Source organism: Perca flavescens, chromosome 10 (genome assembly GCF_004354835.1).
Source record: "Perca flavescens isolate YP-PL-M2 chromosome 10, PFLA_1.0, whole genome shotgun sequence".
NCBI classification, from domain to species: Eukaryota; Metazoa; Chordata; class Actinopteri; order Perciformes; family Percidae; genus Perca; species Perca flavescens.
In genome coordinates, this window is record NC_041340.1 from 18,516,235 (window position 1) to 18,536,587 (window position 20,353).

The 20,353-nt window shown below is 39.4% G+C and overlaps 1 protein-coding gene across 1 annotated transcript; it reads right to left on the reverse strand.

Moving 5' to 3' along the window:
- Window positions 1-1,145: 1,145 nt before the first annotated feature.
- Window positions 1,146-15,906, reverse strand: LOC114562382 (calcium-binding protein 2). The gene is made up of 7 exons (XM_028588763.1): window positions 15,826-15,906; window positions 14,837-15,115; window positions 3,644-3,674; window positions 3,159-3,293; window positions 2,493-2,602; window positions 1,656-1,803; window positions 1,146-1,557 (listed from the first exon to the last, which is right to left on the reverse strand). Exons 1-7 carry the CDS (start codon window positions 15,904-15,906, stop codon window positions 1,532-1,534), a joined length of 810 nt encoding a protein of 269 aa, XP_028444564.1. The 3' UTR covers window positions 1,146-1,531.
- Between the last annotated feature and the right edge of the window lie 4,447 nt (window positions 15,907-20,353).

Below are 20,353 nucleotides of genomic sequence, written 5' to 3' on the forward strand. Positions count from 1 at the left end.
GCCTGTTCATTTTTAACATGATTTTATATATCATGTTTTAATGTTAAACATACATGTTGCATTGTGAATCCTTGTACTGTATCTGGGGATGGCCTCAGTGACCTCCTTACCCATAGGCCAGTAAACCTATCATTACATTACATGTCATTTAGCTGACGCATTTATCCAAAGCGACTCACAATTGCTATATATGTCAGAGGTCGCACACCTCTGGAGCAACTAGGGGTTTAAGTGTCTTGCTCAGGGACACATTGGTTGATGCATCGCAGTGGGAATTGAACCCAGATCTCCCACACCAAAGGCATGTGTCATATCCACTGCACCATCACCACCCTATCCTCAGTGGGGATTCATATTTGATAATATGTTGGATTAATTTTTAGGACTTTTGAATTTTTGAAAAAAACTTAAAAAACATAATAATTTGGAGGCTCCCCTTCATTGACTCTGAGGACCCCCTAGGGGTCACGGACCCCCTGGTGAAGATCCCTGCCATAGGGCATAACACATCCAATTTTCTGACCGAACTGTTGGCAGTCTATTTGCATTGTGGGTAATGTGTGCACCAGATTTGGACAAGGAAGATGAATGTATGGATGGCTGTGTAATATCTCTGGTTCTGCTGTATCGATTTTAATCCTCTTTTTTTTTTTAACTGTCCATCGTGAGTCAGACGGTGTTATAAGCGCTAAATCATTGGAGACCTCTTTTAACCAAAATTTAATTTTGATAAGCAGCTCCTTATACTCATGCTACATATTAGTTATTGTTTGCAGCAAATAAAAGGCATTAAAGGTAACATAAACATTTCAACAACATTTTTTCAAAACTTTCAAGTTTACATTTGACTTAAATGATGCAAATTATGCATGCCATCTGAGTTGTTTGGATCAGTTGGTCCTTTTGATATTTTCCTACACACTATGTTTACCTCGCCACAAACAGTGCATGTTCTTCCCCTGAATCTCCTTTTATGCCTCGAAGCCTCTCTCTTGCCAAGTCACAATTCAACAAATCATTTCACCCTCAATGTACTGTATGCAGTTCACGTTATAAAATCCATATTTAAGGACTGGTTATTTAATGATAGGATTGTATGTCACATCCTGCACAAGTTTACCTGGTTGGAATAAGATGACCATCAATATTTTTGTACATTTCTTTAATTAACAAAATATTTTTTTCACAGTTTAACAAACAAGATGTTACACTCAAAGCTCAAACATTGATATACAAAAGAATACATCTAAAAAACACAAAGTCATAAATGTTGTCTATGAAGCATTTGATATGTTAAAGTACTTTATCTTTGTGTTGCACCTGGAGTTCAGATGTGGATAGTCATTTTAGTTGTAGGCTGGATACTATTTGTCTATTCAAAGCATATTTTTCTTTTTTCAGTATTCAATATAAAAATACAATTTTAGATGTGTGCTCATAAGAGCAGATGAAGGATGTCCACTATGATGTAGTGTGTTCTCTAATCCAGCAGTTGCATAATGTCTGTCTGTCCATCCGACATGTGGGCGGCTCAGCGGGACATCATTCGAACAAACTCTTAAAAAAAAGACAAGAGAAAGGAGTGAAAGGGAGGAAGATGAGGATGAATGTAGTTGCCCAAACGATCCCATAAAGTCAAATAGAACTTCTCTCACCCTCAAAGTCCACCAGACCATCTCCGTTGAGGTCGACATCTCGGAGGATCTCGTTAATCTCTCTGTTGGTCACTTGTTCTCCCATCAGCTTCTTCATGGCTTCACGTAGCTCAGTTAAACTGATCTGGCCGTCACCATTAGAGTCAAACTGGAAACGAGAGAGACAGAAGGTAAGGGTCACATGTATATCAAACTGAATACACAGGGACATTTTTAAGAAATACAGTACAGTACAGTAGTTTGCTTTCAATGCAGCCTGCATTGCAATCTCTGACTGTGTCAGACCACCACTGGTTGGCACCAAAGTGAGACATTTTCAAAGCTTTCACATTGTGCCCTCTTGACCCACTTTGGAAGCTGAAAGAAATTCACATAAGTGGTTGATCAACCAGCGACAACACGAGGAAGCTACAGTACAAACAAAAGGAGTAAAATTTTTGATTAATTGAAATAACATTTTTTTTCTCCATTTATTTCTGTTGTACCACTTTAAATTGAAAGGTAAACTTTTCTTCGTTCTGAACATCTTGTACTTTCCATTTTGTTTTCTCTCTGAATAACGCTTTCTAAACATGAATCTTGTCAGATTTGCATTTGCCAGCATCAGAGAAGTCCAGTTCCTTTAAACATTCACAAAATGTGTGCAAATATCTGGACAGCACTTATTATCATCATGTCATAGCAGGAAAGGCACAGGTGGAACTAATCACACTAACGACGGCTAGCAACTATTGCAATGCAGCAACTAGTGACGTTATTAGTTACACCTGTGTTTGATGAGTTAAAATGTCTGCAGTGATAAATGAACAGCTCTAAGTAACACATGTATATGCTGACCTCTTTGAATGCATCTCGTAGTTCTTTGACTCCGATCATGTCTGCTGTCTCTGCCAGCAACTTGGGTCCCATCAGCTCCACAAAGTCCTCAAAGTCCACTTTACCTCCACCTACAACACACCAGTTATATAAACAGAAAAAGCCACGTCAGCCCCTGCTCTCTAATCTAATCATCAGCTCTCACAGTCATTTCCTCTGATGTCCATGTATCTCCATTAAATTACAACAGTAAAGAGCGTGTTCAATTATTGTTAACCAATTGCATTAACAGTAAACACAAGCTATCCTATTTTATTTTAATCATTTTAACAAAAATAACCAATGTATTTAAAACAACTTCCAAGATGTTTCTGCTACCAACTAGACAGTTCTCCTGTTTTATTTTATTCATAAAATCTTTTTTTTTTTTTTCTTATTGCATTTTGCCTTTATTTGATGGTCACTGTAGAGAAAGACACAAACAAACAGAAAGAGGGCTCTGACATGCAACAACATCTGACCAGGAGTCAAACCATGGACGTTTCATCCAGTCTTTACTTTTCTTCTTTTGTGTTTCTATTCTATTTTCTTCTGTCCTATTGCTGGTCTTGTTTCTGTTCCTCTTCTGATCTTTGGGTTCTACTCTGTTCTGTTCTTTTAAATGCTTCAGGTTGCTGTTCCACTCACAGATCTGCTGGCTCAGTTCGATGAGCTCCATCTCTGTCGGCATGTATCCCATGGTCCTCATACATTCCCCGAGGTCATTGTGACTGATGTAGCCTTTTTTTTTTCTATCAAACTCCACAAACGCCTCACGGAGCTCTGATAATTAAAAAAACAAACAAAAAACATATTTTTCAGTCAGTTGTTATATTAACATGTTGTAGAGCAGAAATCATGGAAGAGATGCTGTATGGTATTACAACAGACTGTAGTAAACAGTGACGATGTGTGTAAACAGGAGGACTCTATGCACTGGATGCACTTTATTAGCTCATTAGCACTGGTCTGTTAATTAGTTAAGTTTGTTATTGTTTTATTAATTATTATTTTTTTATTCTGGTATGATATGCAGCCTACTGTTTTTTCTAGTTATAACTTGTATTTTGTAAAACTTTAATAAAGCTCTATTTAAAAAAAACACTGAGGTTTGCTGCAGAGAATCACCTCACCGTCAAGCTCCTCTGGTCTCAGCTCTCTGTCCTGTTGGGGGAAGTAGAGACACACATTAGCTTCTCTTTTCATACTTCTCTTGCTGAAAATATTTACAGAGCTTGTTAGTACAGGCATAGTACAGAGATATAAACAGTCAAATTTAAAGCGACATCATTGCAAAAACACCCAGACAACCACTGAACAGGGAAGAGATGCTACACACACAGAAACCAAAATGAGAGTAATGATTAATGGAGTTTGGCTTTATGTGGTGAGGATGGTATAGAATATAAACTGTCCATTTACGTTGCTTCAAATCTGAGCCCATGTGTGTTATAGTCAGGATTTTAACATTATTTGCAAGTGATTAATATGCTTTAGTTGTTCAGTAAGCTGTATTACATACAAACCCAGTGCTCAGAGTCTAAATCTATTTGGATTAAATTGTACACAGCATTATGATATGTATGTATATATATATATATATATGTATAAATGTGTGTATATGTATATGTGTATATATATATATATATATATATATATATATATATATATATATATATATACACTGTCTTGTAGCCTACATAGCATTTAAGCTTGCATGCATGTACAAAAGCACACAATGGAAGTTGTGGTTCTGTGCGGAGGACATCAGGCTAAGAGCTGTTAAGAGAAAACAATATGGGACAAATCCTCTGTCATCATTTTATTTACTTTATAGTTGCCCTCAGTCTCATTTCACCACACAACAAACCAGACGCGTAACTATCGGTAAGCGGTGCTTACGGGCCCGGACCAATCAGGGGCCCGCATCACTGGAAGATATTGATTGACAGCCGGGCCCCCCTATCGCATTTTCATTACTCGCGACAATCCCAGCAGTTCCACGTGCAGCCACTGACCAAGAGAACAGGTCAAATGAATTTCCTTGTTTCTGTTATGAAGACGAGACGTGTGTGTGACTCGAACATCTTACATTGACCAACAAAACGTACAGCAAAACATTTCAGACTGTCCTGGCAACCTGTATACATTTTAAGATCAATGTAGGCCTACGGTAAAGTTTTTTCACTATAAAGTCACTGAAGCAGCTGCTGTTTGAATCCTGTCGGCTCTCTGCAGCGGGCGGGGCTGCTGCTCCATTCCCCCCGCGACTGACGCGCGCACGCACACACACACACAATCACACACGGTGGATACAGGAAAAAACGCAGATGAGACGACACAATGACCTAAATTGAGGACAGCTACGCTGTTATTGTAAGTGCAATGATAAGTTAAAGTCCAATAAGTACTTCATCAAACCGTATGAATGTGTGTGTGGCCAGGATAGGAAATTAACTAACAATGTAAAGATCAACAAGCCACTGACAGTGACATATATGTTCATATTTGATTCATTCAATAAATTATAATTTTTTGTCTTAATTCCACCAGCCATTTTCATATTATACCAACATTTGCAGTATCCTGAGCCTTTTTGGTAAGGTTCCTATGAAATCTCAGCCCAGAGTAATTCATTAATAGTAATAATTATTATTCTCCTTTTTATTTTTAAAGAACTATACAAAAAAAATTGCAACAAACCTACAAAAGACATTGCAACTTTTATCGCAATTTTTTACAAAAGCTCCCGTGAAATCAAGCTTTTTGGGCCACAACAATCTCAAAAAAAGGCCGCAAAATCCTGGAGGGACTGCCCTTGTGTGTTTTTTTCATGTATTATGGTGCACATTCACCAGTGTTTTTTTGTTGTTGTTGTTGTGGTGCGCGTAGGCTACTCCCCTGTCACATCATCTATTATATGCTGTGTCTCTATGATCCTATCCTGTCCTATTCATGGTAGCCTACTTGTGGACATTGCGCCGTCATCACGTGCTGTAGTAGGGGGGCCCGCCTTGATAATCTTGCATAGGGGCCCGGTGTTGGCTCGTTACGCAACTGCAACAAACTAAATGCACAATGCCTCAAATTCAAACCAAATTACAATATGAGTAGACATCCTCTTTACAATGGGACACACTACCAAAGTAACTGGAATGCATGTTGGTTAGTTTCATATTCATACAAACAGAAAGATCATGCTCAAGGTGTTGCAGCGATCTGCTATTAGCTGGCATAGCAGCAAGGCTTAGTGTTTATTAATTCCCCTAGACATAACAACAAACCTAGCCTAGAAATCTAGACGCACCCTAGCGGCAGCAAATGTAATTTGCAGCCAGGGTCTGTCTAGCAACTCTCCGTTGGCTTGGGAGCTGCAAAAACTCTAGTCAGGCCAATCAAATCGTGTATAGAGTCGGTGGGCAGGCTTAACATAATAACAGTAGAGTTTCGACGGTTCCGCGTGAATTCCCTGATACTTAACAAAGAAGATGGCTGCTGCTGCTGGCAAACAGCAGTCTTTCGAATCGGCTTTGGCCGCGACTCTGGAAGACTTGGAGTTAAGCTTTTCTTTGAGAAAAGAACAAAGAACGGCACTGAAGTCATTCTTAACCCTTGTGTTGTCTTCACCGTCGTCCATGAACTTGTCATTCTGGGTCAAAATTTAATAATGCGCTTTGTTTGGAACTATTTCTGACTTTTTTGACGCTTTTGTTTTATGCTTTTGGCGCTTTTTAAAACGTTTTTATCCCGCTTTTCAATGCTTTTTTTCATGGTCAATAAACCTGATAAAATTAATTATACCAAGTTTTTGAGTTTGAAAAAAAAGCAGAAATTATGAATTATTTTGACAAATACAATAGTTAAGATCAGAGAATTTTGAGTGAATCACAGACTGGTTTATGTCAAAGTTTGGTCAGGATGCTGTTTTGAAACCATTTAAACATTTTTTTTTTGAAAAGCCATAAAATTAAATAAAACTTCAATGGAAGTAATCAATAATTTTACCTGCAAAGAACATGGATGCATGGATGTTGTATGGGTTCCATACAAAGTACATGCATGCATCCATGTTATTTTGGGGCAATTTGGTTGTAAGAAACCCAAATCTCTGATATAAAAACTTTGAAAACGGGTCAAATTTGACCCAAGGACAACACAAGGGTTAAAAAAGGAAGATGTGTGCAAAAGTTTAAACTATCAACTAGCGTTGCTCTGCCTGGTTGTAGCGCTATCCTGTTGCGTGCAGAGGGAATTTGAAAGACAACCGTTTATCCCGCCCCTCGGATTGAGCCCTGCCAATGGTGAGTTCCCAGACCCAACATCTGGATGTGGGTCTGGCTTGTCAGGCTTCAACAAACCATTCCTCCGGTACTACCTGTGCCGTGACAATACTACCCACGTTGCCCAAGTTTTCTGTATATCAGTTGGTTTGTGCTAATTAAATTCAACATATTTTTATTTAGGAAACGGCAACATGTGTGCATCCTTTTCAAAAGAAATAGTAAAAGTATTTCCAACTAGATGTTGACACAGGGCCCATCTATAGGACAGGGCCTCAAGATAGGGTGAAAAAGGCAAGGGACACCTTAAGGTCCTTTTCATTTCAGTTTACATTGTCATTTAGTGTTGCATTACTTTTTATTACAAAAAAGAGCAAGCTAATTGGCATGCAGTGAACCTGAAGTCTTCAGGGGGGCTTTTCTGGAGCCCAGGGGCAGTCGCCAACTTCCACTGCCTGGTTGGAAATTCAGCCTTGACCTCCAATCATCCTGTGCCTCCACAAACCTCCACAAAGCCGGTCAATCATTTTCTATGGAAATGAATGATCGACCCCTCTGAGTATGTGTGGTGCCAGCAGATTTGATCGTCTGACCCGGATCAGTGATGGGATGACAGCTGGTGTGGTGGAGAGCAGGAGGGTTCAACCACGATGCAGGGATGAAAATGAATCGACACGAGCGGACAAAGTTGAACCGGGGGCTTGTGTGAGGACCACAGTGTATTCTGTTACATACGAGTGTCTGTGAAAAGCCATGTTTAAGGAAGATGCAGGCCGGGCCCACGATGTTGTGCAGCATGTTGCAGTTCTTCACCAGCGTACAGAAGGGATCGTTGAACGGCTTATCCTCCTCGTCCTGATTCTCCTCTCCCTCCTGGCCCACTGCCCTCACCTTACCCCTGAGGGACCCATCCATTACTCCCTTTAGAGGCAGACCAGGCTGTTATTTCACCATTGCAATCCTCAGTCAAGCAACTGTCTGCATTCACATTTAAAACATAGTAATACATTTCAAGGAACGCCCAGGTTAACACCCAGTGTTTTCTAGTCACACACAGTAAGTCTGGATTACATAAAATGATTATTGTTTTAAGGCAGTCCACTCACATCAGCTATTATCCTTACTTTAAAACACGTTTTGATCTCAACATTCTCCTTATGTCTCCATCCTGCTGACACTCACTGAGGTAATTCTGGTAACTGTCTGGTCTAACGACTGACATATTGTGTCAGTATGTAACACTGTTACAGTAAGAAATTGCACAATGTGTCCTGGATGAACATTTAGAATAATATGAGTTTTCTTGCAACTCCCCATCAAAGGAAACATGTATTACAACCAATGCTGCAATCACTGTTTCCTCCATTAAAAAAAAAATAAAAAAAAGTTTTACAATTATTAAAACTATTATCCAGGGATTCAATAATTAAAGCAAGTTGTGAAGAAAGTTTTGAAAGCTGGTAAGTGATCTTTTGAACTATTATTTCATTCTTGTCCCAGATGACAAGAATAAAGTTCTTTGCTTAAAGTTGCTGAGATGTTTTATAATCAATCACATCACTTAAAAACGTATACAGATGCAAAATAGTAAAAGTGAATTACTAAGTGCAAGAGACAAAGTGCTCTTACCTTCTTCATTTTGTCTTTCGGATTGGTGCAGTTGCCCATTACCCAACCTTCCCTGGTCAACAGCTGCCAAAAATCTTTTTTCTTTCTCTGATCTTATTTGTCTGTTTTTATCTCTTCTCTCTCTGGACTTCTCAGAGGTCCAGCTCAGGTTAGAGCTCTGACTTTGATGGAAACTTGTGTCCCATGCTGGTTATCAGTCTTCATATCTGATACCACAGAGACAAAAAGTAAACGGCTCTAATCCATGCATGAGCAATCCTGAACGACTGCACCCGTCTCTATACCATCCAAAGTCAAAAGACGTCACCAAACAAAAACAAACTAACCAAACCAAACTGAGCTCTCTACTGGAAGCAGCTTACTGGTGATTCTCTTCGCAGCAGCAGCATCGCTGTTGCTTTCTCTTCACACAGATCCACCCTTTTAATCCCCCTCTCTATTTCTTTTCAGTAGCTCTCTCTCTCTCTCTCTCTCTCTCTCTCTCTCTCTCTCTCTCTCTCTCTCTCTCTCTCAATCTCTCCTCCCTCTTGTTCACATGTTGCACCAGCAGCATTCAAATGACTTCATCTACAGTATGAGGAGTTTTAGATGGAGGATTAAGAGATGGATTAATCCCTTTCATTTGAGATTAAACAGGGAGATAGGGTAATGAAAAGAAAAAATTGAAAGTAACGTGATAGAAAAGAAGAAACAAAAAAAGAGTGTGTATTTGGTGTGAGTAAAATCTGAACCCAAACTGAAGCTATACTTCTTAATTGGTTGAAATAAGGTTCTTGCAGCAGCTTTGGTCTTTTAGTGAAAATGACCATATTGTCAAGGATAGATTTCTAAAACTAAAAGTGAATAAAAACTAATATCTATCATATTATCAAAAACATGATTTCCATGTTGATTAGATGATACTTAAATGAATAGATATTTGCCTTTTCTTTGCTAAAGATTGGACTGGACACGTTAAGTATTAAAGTGTGTATTTAAAACAAAAAAAATATATATGATTTTGCATGCCAAAACAAACACTTGTACAAAGCAAAAAAATAATTGGGAAATGTGCACTAATATAAATCACAAACCCTATAAAAAAACGGTTAATATGATGCAAAAGACTTGTCCGTGCAGTCCATGGTGGAAAAATCAATCACACTACATATAGCTTTAAACTAGAACAGAGGGGATTGATTTTCTTTGTGAGTTATTCTGATTAACTGGGTGATCAAACACTTTTATAATTCCTGACAGGTTTTGGAGATACAGAGTTCATCTATGTGCTGTGATCTTTACTGTAAGTGTTTTCCATGAAGAATTAGAAGTTCAAATCATGCTAAACTTTAAAAAACAAGTGAGCCGCTACACATTACATTTAGCTGACGCTTTTATCCAAAGTGACTTACAATTCTTACATATCGGAGGTCAGACACCTCTGGAGCAACTAGGGGTTAAGTGTCTTGCTCAGGGACACATTGGTTGATGTATCGCAGTGGGAATTGAACCCGGGTCTACTGCACCAAAGGCATGTGACATATCCACTGCGCATTACGCTTCAGCAAATGAGACCCACAGTATCTGTCACACTTGGCAGGATGCAACGGCTCAAAGTGCCAAAAAGTGCTGACGACATTGAAGTCACAATTTGATGTTATGAGTGCGATGCTAAGTGGTCAGCTGAGCGCGTACAAAGCATCTGTCAACAAATCTCTCCAAAAGCTTTGGCATGCTGCTTACTACAGAGCATCCATATGGAGAGCACAGCTTGTGTGTGTGTGTGTGTGTGTGTGTGTGTGTGTGTGTGTGTGTGTGTGTGTGTGTGTGTGTGTGTGTGTGTGTGTGTGTGTGTGTGTGTGTGTGTGTGTGTGTGTGTGTGTGTGTGTGTGTGTGTGTGTGTGTGTGTGTGTGTGTGGCGTTGCATGTTTTTTCTCTAAAATTGAAACACACTCTTGTACTAAGTAATATAGGATAATAGGTATATACTCTAATGTACACCATATCGAAACAGTAAGACAAGTAAATGCTTGGTGATGGGTGATGTTGTTATTGGTTATGTTAGAAAATGCTAGTTTACTACACAGTCTGTAATAAAACAGTTCACTCATAAGTCTTATTGTTGGTAAAATAAAAGTGTTTCTATAATTAAAAATCAGTTTTTATGATATGCAATCATTTAGTTTTTGATGACTCTATAATTCAGTGTTTTTGTTCACAAGTAATCAATTATACAACAAAAAGCATTTATTCTTCTTCGTAAATGCAAGAGGGGTATCATTTTTATTGCTGCAAATCAAGGGCGTAACTTTGGCTTCAACATTGTGGGGGTTGAGATCTCCACTTTTGAGCAAAATTAATATTTTTAACACACTTCAGTTTCTAGTGAATTTTTCTGCAACAATTTGTGACTTTTCTGCATCAATTTATGGTGCATATGTCTATTTATGTAAAGAAAATTATAATAGGGTTTTGGGGTGGGTTGCACTGGCCAGTTTTGATATACTCACACAGGTGTTTTCAATTACTCTGGCTGATTAGAGCTCGTTGCCGGTGCAACAGAAGTAAAAGGAGAGCGATACGGCCACACACGCCTGAGAACAGCTCTAATCAGGTGGTTTAAGAAAGAACATGCAGGACATTTAACAAAAAAATTATGTGATGGTGTGATTTTGTGAAAGCGCCAGTATTCTCGTCAAATAAGACAAGATGCGTGGTCTGAACTGATTTGCTCATAAGTTTGTTTTGGATTTAAATGTCAAATGATCTTCCTAAAACGAAACATAATGGTGACATCTCTTTCCGTTTGGTCAATATTCTGTTGCAATCATCAGCAGTCACCACTGGAGGCCACTTTAGGACAGTCAGGTCTAATGTAGTTGAGTGTTATCTGACAGCTGCTGCAGTGAAGATTTGAGACAGTAATAATACAACCCCTATTTTTTGCAGAACCTCCTGGCAGATTGTGCAGCTTAAGAGTAATGCCCACTGTAATTTAAAATGTACCCGGAAAAGGTTCTTAAGTAGAAACAGACCGTTTGGACTTTAACACTTCAATTCTGGGTGATCTGGTGGGCATGCAGACAGATATGAGTGCTGTTGGTGGGTATAATAAGACTACAGTATCTTTCACTAATCTGATCCTCATGTAAGAGATCAGAAATTACATTTGCTCCCAGCCTGCTACGATATGTTTTGCTGCTAATGACACTGACAAGGCACTAAGTCAGTTTTCTTTCAATAAAGCAGAACCACAAAGTCTTGGCTTAAGTGTAATGTAGATTTCATGGAAATATTTTTACGTAAGAAGACAAGACATAACAAATAAAGTACATGGACAGTGGACTAACTCAAACAAATCCTCATCACATACTTTGGCATCAAATAAATCATATTGTGCACCTTCAAACTTCTCCAGAAGACTCTGAATTAGAAAATTTGTATGCAAATTCATAGCAAAAGTTAGTTTAAAAACATATTTAAATATTTTATATACAAAAGTCCCATTGCGAGCTGCATGAGCATGTTTAATTATTTATCCTGTGTGAAACCGAAATACTGTCTAATGTAATGGAAGTCCTCCCATCTGAACTTCAAATGGCATCTGAAACATGAAGTGACACATGAGGTCAGACCATATTTAAAAACCTACCCGTGTTCTTTGACATCACCATTGTGTTTTCCCTGAGGTTCTGTGATGGGAAAAAGTTTCAAATGCTAGCAAGTTTTAGTCCAACTCCAAACAAAAATACTCTCATCAATCAATCCGTCTGCTCATATCCACCACCTATCAACGACTAAAACAAATTCAAACTGTAAACAACATAACTTTATCAACCAAATTAACTTTGTCTTTCTGTGAGGTCCTTCATAATATAACAAAACTGACACCAGCAGCTGCATGAATAACCTGAGACACAACCAATACCATTAAGCCTGATTAATTACCAGGCTGATTCTCCCTTACTGATGGTTCCAGTTAATCACGCCAATGAGATGTTGTTGGGTGTCTGCGTGTGTGTGTGCATGTTTGTGTGTGTTTGCATGATGCATGCACACAAACACACTCAGGCTTATTTATGTTACTCGGTTTCCGTTTTGATTACTTTACATTTGCTTGTATCCAAGTATCAGCATTGGATTACTAGTAGTTGTAGGATTTTAGCACCACACACTAACTGTGTGTGTGTGTGTGTGTGTGTGTGTGTGTGTGTGTGTGTGAGAGAGAGATACTCTGGTAATGTGACTCTGTCCTTTCTTTTGAACTCAGTGTACTCTCCTGCAACTGTCCCAAATCTAGGGGGTGTGTGTGTGCGTGTGTGAGAGAGTCTGTGTGAGCAGATAGACATACTGTATCATGTACTGATCTGGTGTCAGATGTGCATCAGCTGGTGTCTAGTGACACGAGCTGTCAATCAAAGAAAGACTAGAAGAGACGGAATAGATGGAACATGAAAGGAGTAGATGAAGAAGTATTCAAATAGAAATACAGCGATGTAAAAATACTCCATTACAAGTTAAAGTCCTACATAAAAGTACAGGTACTAAAGAAAGTATTATCAGCAACACTGTCTGTGTCATATGTCAGATTATTGAATTATCAGTACTGATGCATTAATGTGGAAGAAGCATGTTAATGTAGTTGATCAAGGTGGAGTGAGTTTTAACTACTAAAATTGATCATATTTTATATGTTGATCATATGTTTGGATTTTAAATATTTTTGTTGAAAATAATATAGTCAAATGTATTGGAGGAAAAAGTGCACATTTCCCTGTGAAATATAGTAGAGTAGGAGTAGCATAAAATAGAAATACTCAAGTAAACTACAAGTCAAAATTGTACGTAAGTACTACTTTCCACCTCTGCAGATATCGTTTGCAGTGGTGAAAATAATAAATAAATAATGAATGGATGTGGGTTTAACGTTATTTGGAAGTATGAGCTCAACCAACAACTTAAAGTTTGTCTTTATATCCCTACAATTAGTACCACATTATGTTGATTTTTAGTTGATTTCATTTTTAAGTTAGGTACTTGCCTGGGTGAGCTCATAGTGCAGAGCAGTCCTGTCTGCTTTGCATTTATCAAAACATACTAATAATAAAACTATCATATAAATAAGCACATATTTAAATAACTCAAGTATGTCATGAGCAAAAACAATACATCTTGAAGTGTAAAAGGTCTACAGTTCAGAAGTGAAATAACCTAAACACATTCAAATGTGCAAAATGGTGACCAGACACTAAATGTACCTTAAAGTGCCAAAAGTCTACCAATCAATAGTCAAATCTTTTAAACAGTCAGATTTGAAACAGTTGTCTTGAAGTCACATTCTGATGTAATTTGTGTAACTGAGCTTGTGTTATGAAACATAATTTTAAGATGATGAGGCTGTGCGAGCCTCTTCCAGCTCCGTCTGTTTGATTTCAGTTCAGCACTATGTGGGGGCTGAGGGTCTCGCTGTCTGTGGCCTGCTGCCTGTTACACACAAGCTTCCTCCTCTCATACACCGGTTGTCAAAGTGAGGTTCAGGGACCCCGAGGCACCCTCCAGTGAAACAAGGTAAATTTTCTCTTCTTCAGACTTTGCAAACATGCTCCTCTCACCCACTCAATTAGCCAGTCTCTCTAATTTTGGCTCACTTGCATCACCACTGACATCACATTTCTATTTTTTTTCCTTTTTCTATATTGATTTGTCTCCTTCTAACCTCAGCCACGCTCATCATCATCAACCCCCCCTTCAGAGTTTGCTGACGTGATCAGGTGCACTTTTTCTTCATGTCGAAAAAAAACCCAAACAAGAATGACTCACAAGCTGAGATCAGAAACATGAAGCAGGTGGGGGTTTAACTTTGGTTTAATCTCTTTTGATTTTATTGTCATACACAAAGCCACCACTTTCTCACACCATGATCCCACATGTCTGACCACAGGGTGACAGATGCTGTGATGGCGTAGCCTATCATGCCGTGTCGTGTTTCACTGCTTACCGTGTGAGTGATGGGATGTGATGCGATACTGAGATAAGGTGTTCATCAGATCTCCGGCTGACTATGGCCGTATCTGTTACGGATTACTCTGTCGTAATGTTTCCCAAAGTAAAGGAGCTTAAACCTCTCAAACACACGCTAGCTCCATCCTTAGCTTAGCCCTCGTGCTTTGCTGCCCCGGCCATCTCCAGAAGAATTTAGGGTTAAACGGGAAGGCAGAATGGTTAATGTTGTTGTTGCAGCTTTTTTGCCCTTCTGCCATGCGAGATCAAAGAGGTCAGGGTTGTGAGAAAGACAGATATTTACAAAAACTGGACCACAGCCAGGCTTAGGGTTTTAAATCAAGCCGGTAACCTGATGCACATGAACCCACAAAAGCGTCGGACACACAAAGGTGAACTTATGAGTCACACACACACACTGCACCAGATGGTTCCTACCTGTCCAAACATAGAGTCCACGATGGGCAGCAGGTCGACAGGCTCCCCGTCCTCCTCGTTCTGCCTCTCTCTCCCCTGTGGTCCCTCCATCATCTCCTCCAGCTCCTCCTCCAGGGTCTTTCTGTCCTCAGCGGCCGCCGCTGTCGTCTGGGTCAACTGACCGAATTTCTGGTGGCGAGGAAGCTGAGGTGTAGCAGTTTGAACCTCTCCAACGCCACCTCCCTGCTCGTTGGTTCGCTTCTTCTGCTTCTCCATCTTCTTCTTGATGGCGGCCTGTACCTGAGGGAGAAGGTGGGGGGGGACGACAGAGAAACTGAGTACAGACTAATGAAATCTGTGTTCAAACTGACACTCTTCATGGTAACCATAGGACTGATGGGCATGTTTATTTTTGACATATTTAGTGGTGTACATAAATGTAAAATATGGTTACAAGTAGTTCCAGTGTCTTGACATAAATACCATTGTCTTTTATTGTGAAGCACTTTTTTACGTCTGCTCTAAAAAGGTGCTCTATAAATATACTTAACTTACTTTAATTACCTATGAACAAAACAATGCACCGTGTTATTCTAATAATGTTTCACCAACATTTCAACTTGTCATGGAATACATTACAGAAATAATCTAACAGGGTTAGACAGAGGAGAATTTTCTCAACCAACAAAAGGTCATTTACAGTAATTTAGTTTATCGGAAAACATTTCCCCAATAATGGAGACACATGTTTTTCACTAGACAGAAATCCTTCATCAGTTACATCAATAACTTTAAGTTACCATATCTTGGAATTGATTTTGGTGGAAAACTATCGTATATCCATGCAAAATTAAATGAATATAAATGTCTTTTTCTGCATACTGTACAGTTGCATATTTGCACACAGAAAAGCATCAGAAGGTGTGTTATGAAGAGAGGACAGCTTGACACATAAATACCTTGACCACATATACATATTTCCATACATTTAGACACCCGTGTTCACGCACCTGTTTTGCACTCCTCTCCTGTGGCGCGCTCATCGCTCCACCGCCTCCTCCGGCGGACGACTCTCGAATGATCATGAACATCTCGGTGTCACAGGCTCACATACACTCACTCTCTCTCTCCCTCACTCGCACTCACCCTCCCCCTCCCTCACCCTCTCTCTTGCCTCTTCCCTGCTCTCCTCTCTTCTGCAGAAGCTCTTGTTGTATTTTATGTGCTAAAATTTCCCACAAAGTCCGCTATAAAAGATTTTAAAAAATGGTTTAGAATTTGGCTGTGTTGATAAAGTGAAAGTCTTTCCTTTGTTCCAGGTAAATGAAAGGAGAACGAATAAAGAAGTTCAAGGAAAAACAATAACTCAAATGTTCTTCTACTTCCTCCTCTCTGTCCTTGTATATTTTTTACTCAGTGTTTCACCATGCTCCTGTCCATATCTCTCTCTTGGTGCGTTCAGGTGAGGAGGTTTTTATCTTCAGCTGTTGTCTTGGCTTCTGGGATTGAGTTCCTGCACCTCTGCCCCCGCTCGCTATCTCTTGGTCCTTTAGGTGACACTCTATACCTCCTGCGCTTTACCTCTCTCACGTTATCTACCTGTAACACATCAACCTCTCTCTCTCCTTTTCTTCCTCCCCTTCTTCCACCTTTCCCCCCCTTCATCACAGGTGAACACTCCTCCTTCTGTCATGTATTTCTGGTCTTGTATGTATTTATTTTTCGTCCTCCCATTGTCCCCCATTGTCTCTTTCTATCTTTCTTTATTTCCCACCAACAGTAATCCTCATTGCTCTACATGCTTTCTCCTTGTCCCAGTCTCTCTAAATCTATCCGCCCTCAATCCACTGTCACATTTGGAGCCTTTTTGTAATACAAATTGGATTCTTTTGGAGGTTCCCAGGTCAGCTATTTATTAAATGTCAGGGAGCGATAGAAAGAGAACAAGGGGTACAACAAACTCAGCAGCTATGTAATGATAAGGATGAAAGACTAGCCTATAACACATCCCCTCAATGCTGTCCTGCATGTATAATCCGATCCAGCAAGCATGGCTGAGCGCGCACACATGAACACACAGGTGAGCATGTCACCACTGACCTCTATTTTTAGACATGAATGATCACACAAGCATGAAAGCATGTCACTGTGGTTTTCAGCTTTCTGAATCAGCTGTATAGCTTTGTAGCTTTTGTGTTAAGCACCTGATTCCACTAAAAGCTTCTACAAAAAAACATGAATTTGTTTCCCTTACTTCCAGTCAAAAACAGGGACATTGGCAGGCGATCATAATCAGAAAGGGCTTTATTGCCAAGTAAGTTTTTTTTTTTACACATACAAGGAATTTGTCTTGGTGTTGTTGGTGCATGTCACACATTCTCTAAATATAAGAAGGATAAGAAGAATATAAAGATAAAGGCTCTCACTTTCCCCCCCCGTTTCGCCTCCCCTGAAATCTGCCTCAATCTCTGCCTCTCCTGCTTTCTCTCTCTGCATCTCCTGTTTTAACCTGCATTAAACATTGCAAACTGAAACAGACAGTGTACATGTCCAAGACTTAGAGATAATGTACAGCTTGACGTCTCTCCAGTTTCTAATGAGGTTTCCATTATTCACTTCAACCCCATCTTTCACCCTCTCTGTCTTTCTTCAGCATGTCTCGTCATCCCTCTCCTCATCGATTATTGATGGAGGGAAGGGGCAAATTCTCGAGCGGGAGGCAGAAAAGAGATTCATTACAGAAAAAGCTAAGAAACACTGCACTGAGGGTTAAATAGAGGGGTGTATTTTGGGAAATGATCAGTCATGTGAGAGAGGAAAGATAAAGGATGGATGAACAAGATGAAAAAAGACATGAGGGGGTGGAATAAATCACAGAATTTTCATGGAGAAAGATTTAAAAAAAGAGAAAACTTTTAAGAACTTTTTTTTTTTTATCTCCAACTTCTCTTTCAACTTGACCCTCACTGAAACCGATCAAAGACAGGGATGAATGACAGAGGGAGTGGCAGCAGAGCGTCTTGTGTTACTGCATGTTGATCGGCCTGCAATAATATCTAATTACAGATCAGGACAGTCAGAGGAAAGAACTGGACATAATCCTGACAGGTATATGCTTAATTTAGCCTAGCAGTCCATGGTTAATGTATAAGCAGATGACGCACAGAGATTAAATTGATATTGATAAAAGATACGTTTTATTTGGGTCGGACTAATTATTCATTATTACTCATTATTTATTTGTTGGTAATAGTAGTCACAGATCACTGCCCAATTGGCACAAGGGATCTCATTAACCTTGCCTAACTGGACATTGAAAAAAACACCTTTGTGCGTATCCGTGTCACGTAAACACAAACTCAAACACAGACGACAGGTAGCCTAATCAAATGATTTTCTTGAGAAATCAGGTTCTTGCCTGTGGTGTGAGGTGCTGTGTGTTGAGTTGCATTATATTGTAAAATGTTATCAGAACTCTCCATAGTGAGTGGTGTCTCCATGCATCTCTCTCTCTCTCTCTCTCTCTCTCTCTCTCTCTCTCTCTCGCACAAGCTCTCTTAGCTGGGACTCATTCCAGATGTTTGGGATCTGGATCTTTGTCCTCCAGGAGATTCACCCCTTGTCTTTCTTGCCCTGTGTCTATGGTTTCATTGTCTCTTCTTTTCGTCTACCTGTATTTTTTTACATTGTAGCATTTTTACTTTTACTTACAGTTTTTTCCAACTGCTTACACACAAAATCTTTTCAAGTCACACGATTTTTGAAATCTCTCACTCAAAATGCAAAACTACACAGCAAATCTCCAAAACCATAAGCTATTTCTCAGCCTTTCACTCAGTTTTCAATTGCATAAAACACTTTTTTCAAAACATTACACACAATTCTCTACCTAAAACACAAAAATCTAACAGGAAGTGAATTGCTATCCATTTCTAAACATAACCAATCAAAATGCTACACTTATTTACTAGGGCACACACACACTCCTCACATTTGCAAACACATTATGTCATAACTGAACACTAACCAATCATTGCTTTAGTATAGGCCTATACAAAGGTCAAAGGTCAGATTACCTGTTTTGAACAATGGATGCCAACAATAAACAGAGAGTAAGAGGAGTAGAAGTAAAAGACAGGGGATAACAACGAGGAGGAGGAGGAGGAGGGAAGAAGAGTATGAAGGAGAGCCATCTCTGATGAGATCAGGGAGAGAAGCCCATCTTGAGTAGCTTTAAGGTGGCGTCCATACTGCATGCAACTATCTAATGACTATTTCAGCATTACTAATCAATCAGACTTTGCATACAATTCTGTCCCCGCCCCCCCCAGACCCCCCCACACAAGCATGCACAAACACTCACAACACACACACGCACAACACACACATGCACACACACAAACACACACACACACACACACACATATTCTTTATTCTAAAACTGATATCTTTGTTTTACATGTTTATACTTTTGTTTTCTTGTTTCATGCTACTGTAACAACACTCTGCTACTCTTACTAACGTGATGTTTGCCCAATAAATATTTTCTGTTTCACTGTAACATTACATTGTTTTTTCCAGTGCACTTTTCAACCACTTTCAGCAGATTTACTTTCTCTCTAGAACATTGTAAATGTAGATATAAACCTATGAAAGACAAAAGAGCCTTAGATTTAGAACAACATGGTGTGTACATGGTATATCCAAAAATTTACTATTATGAAAAAAGTGTTTGCCATTTGATGCAAATGCTTCATTTTGAGATGTGTTTATGGTATTTTGAATGCAGTGTTTCATTTTGAAGGAGATGTGAGGCATTTAGCATTTTGTGTGTGCAGTTTTAGGAATTGTGTGTAGAGTTTTGAAAAAAGGAGACATAGTTTTGAAAACGTGTGTAAGCAGTTGGAAAAAACTGTAAAGGACTTGTTACAACCCCCTGTATGGGATTTAGGGGCTCTATTGACAGAAATGGTATTTAGTTTTCCTTTCAATCAGGAGAGACTTTGTTGCAGATATGCAAAGATGTATTGTACATATGCATAATATTAAGTGTACAGAGTCTTTGGGGATTAGACTCCATCTTAAATTTTTTTTTAAAGGGGTAGAAAAGCCGAGACATACCCTCCCCCCCCCTCCCCATGGAGCCTAGACACTGGTGATGGTGGAGAAGGAACCCGGAGACCGAACGAAGGAGCCGTCTGCCAGAAAGGAACTCAGGTTGCCGTGGTTGACGATGGCCAGATGTGGAAGGGGAGGAGGAGGGTTGTGCGTTTGCCTGAAAAGACATCTGATAGCAAGGAGAGAAGACATTTAAAGCAGGATGTCATGCTGTGATTGGATCATGGATTTCGTGGCCAATTCTGGTGGCTTCTTAACAGCTGAATAGTTTTAGATAGTGGTGATTGAAGTTATTTAGAAGTCTTCCTGAAAGAATTTGCACTGAGCTCCATTAGTGTTTAATCACCTAAAACTATGAATAGTTGCGTTTTCGTTATTTTACAATGAACTCTTCATTAGAGGTCTCCACGGGTCTACCCG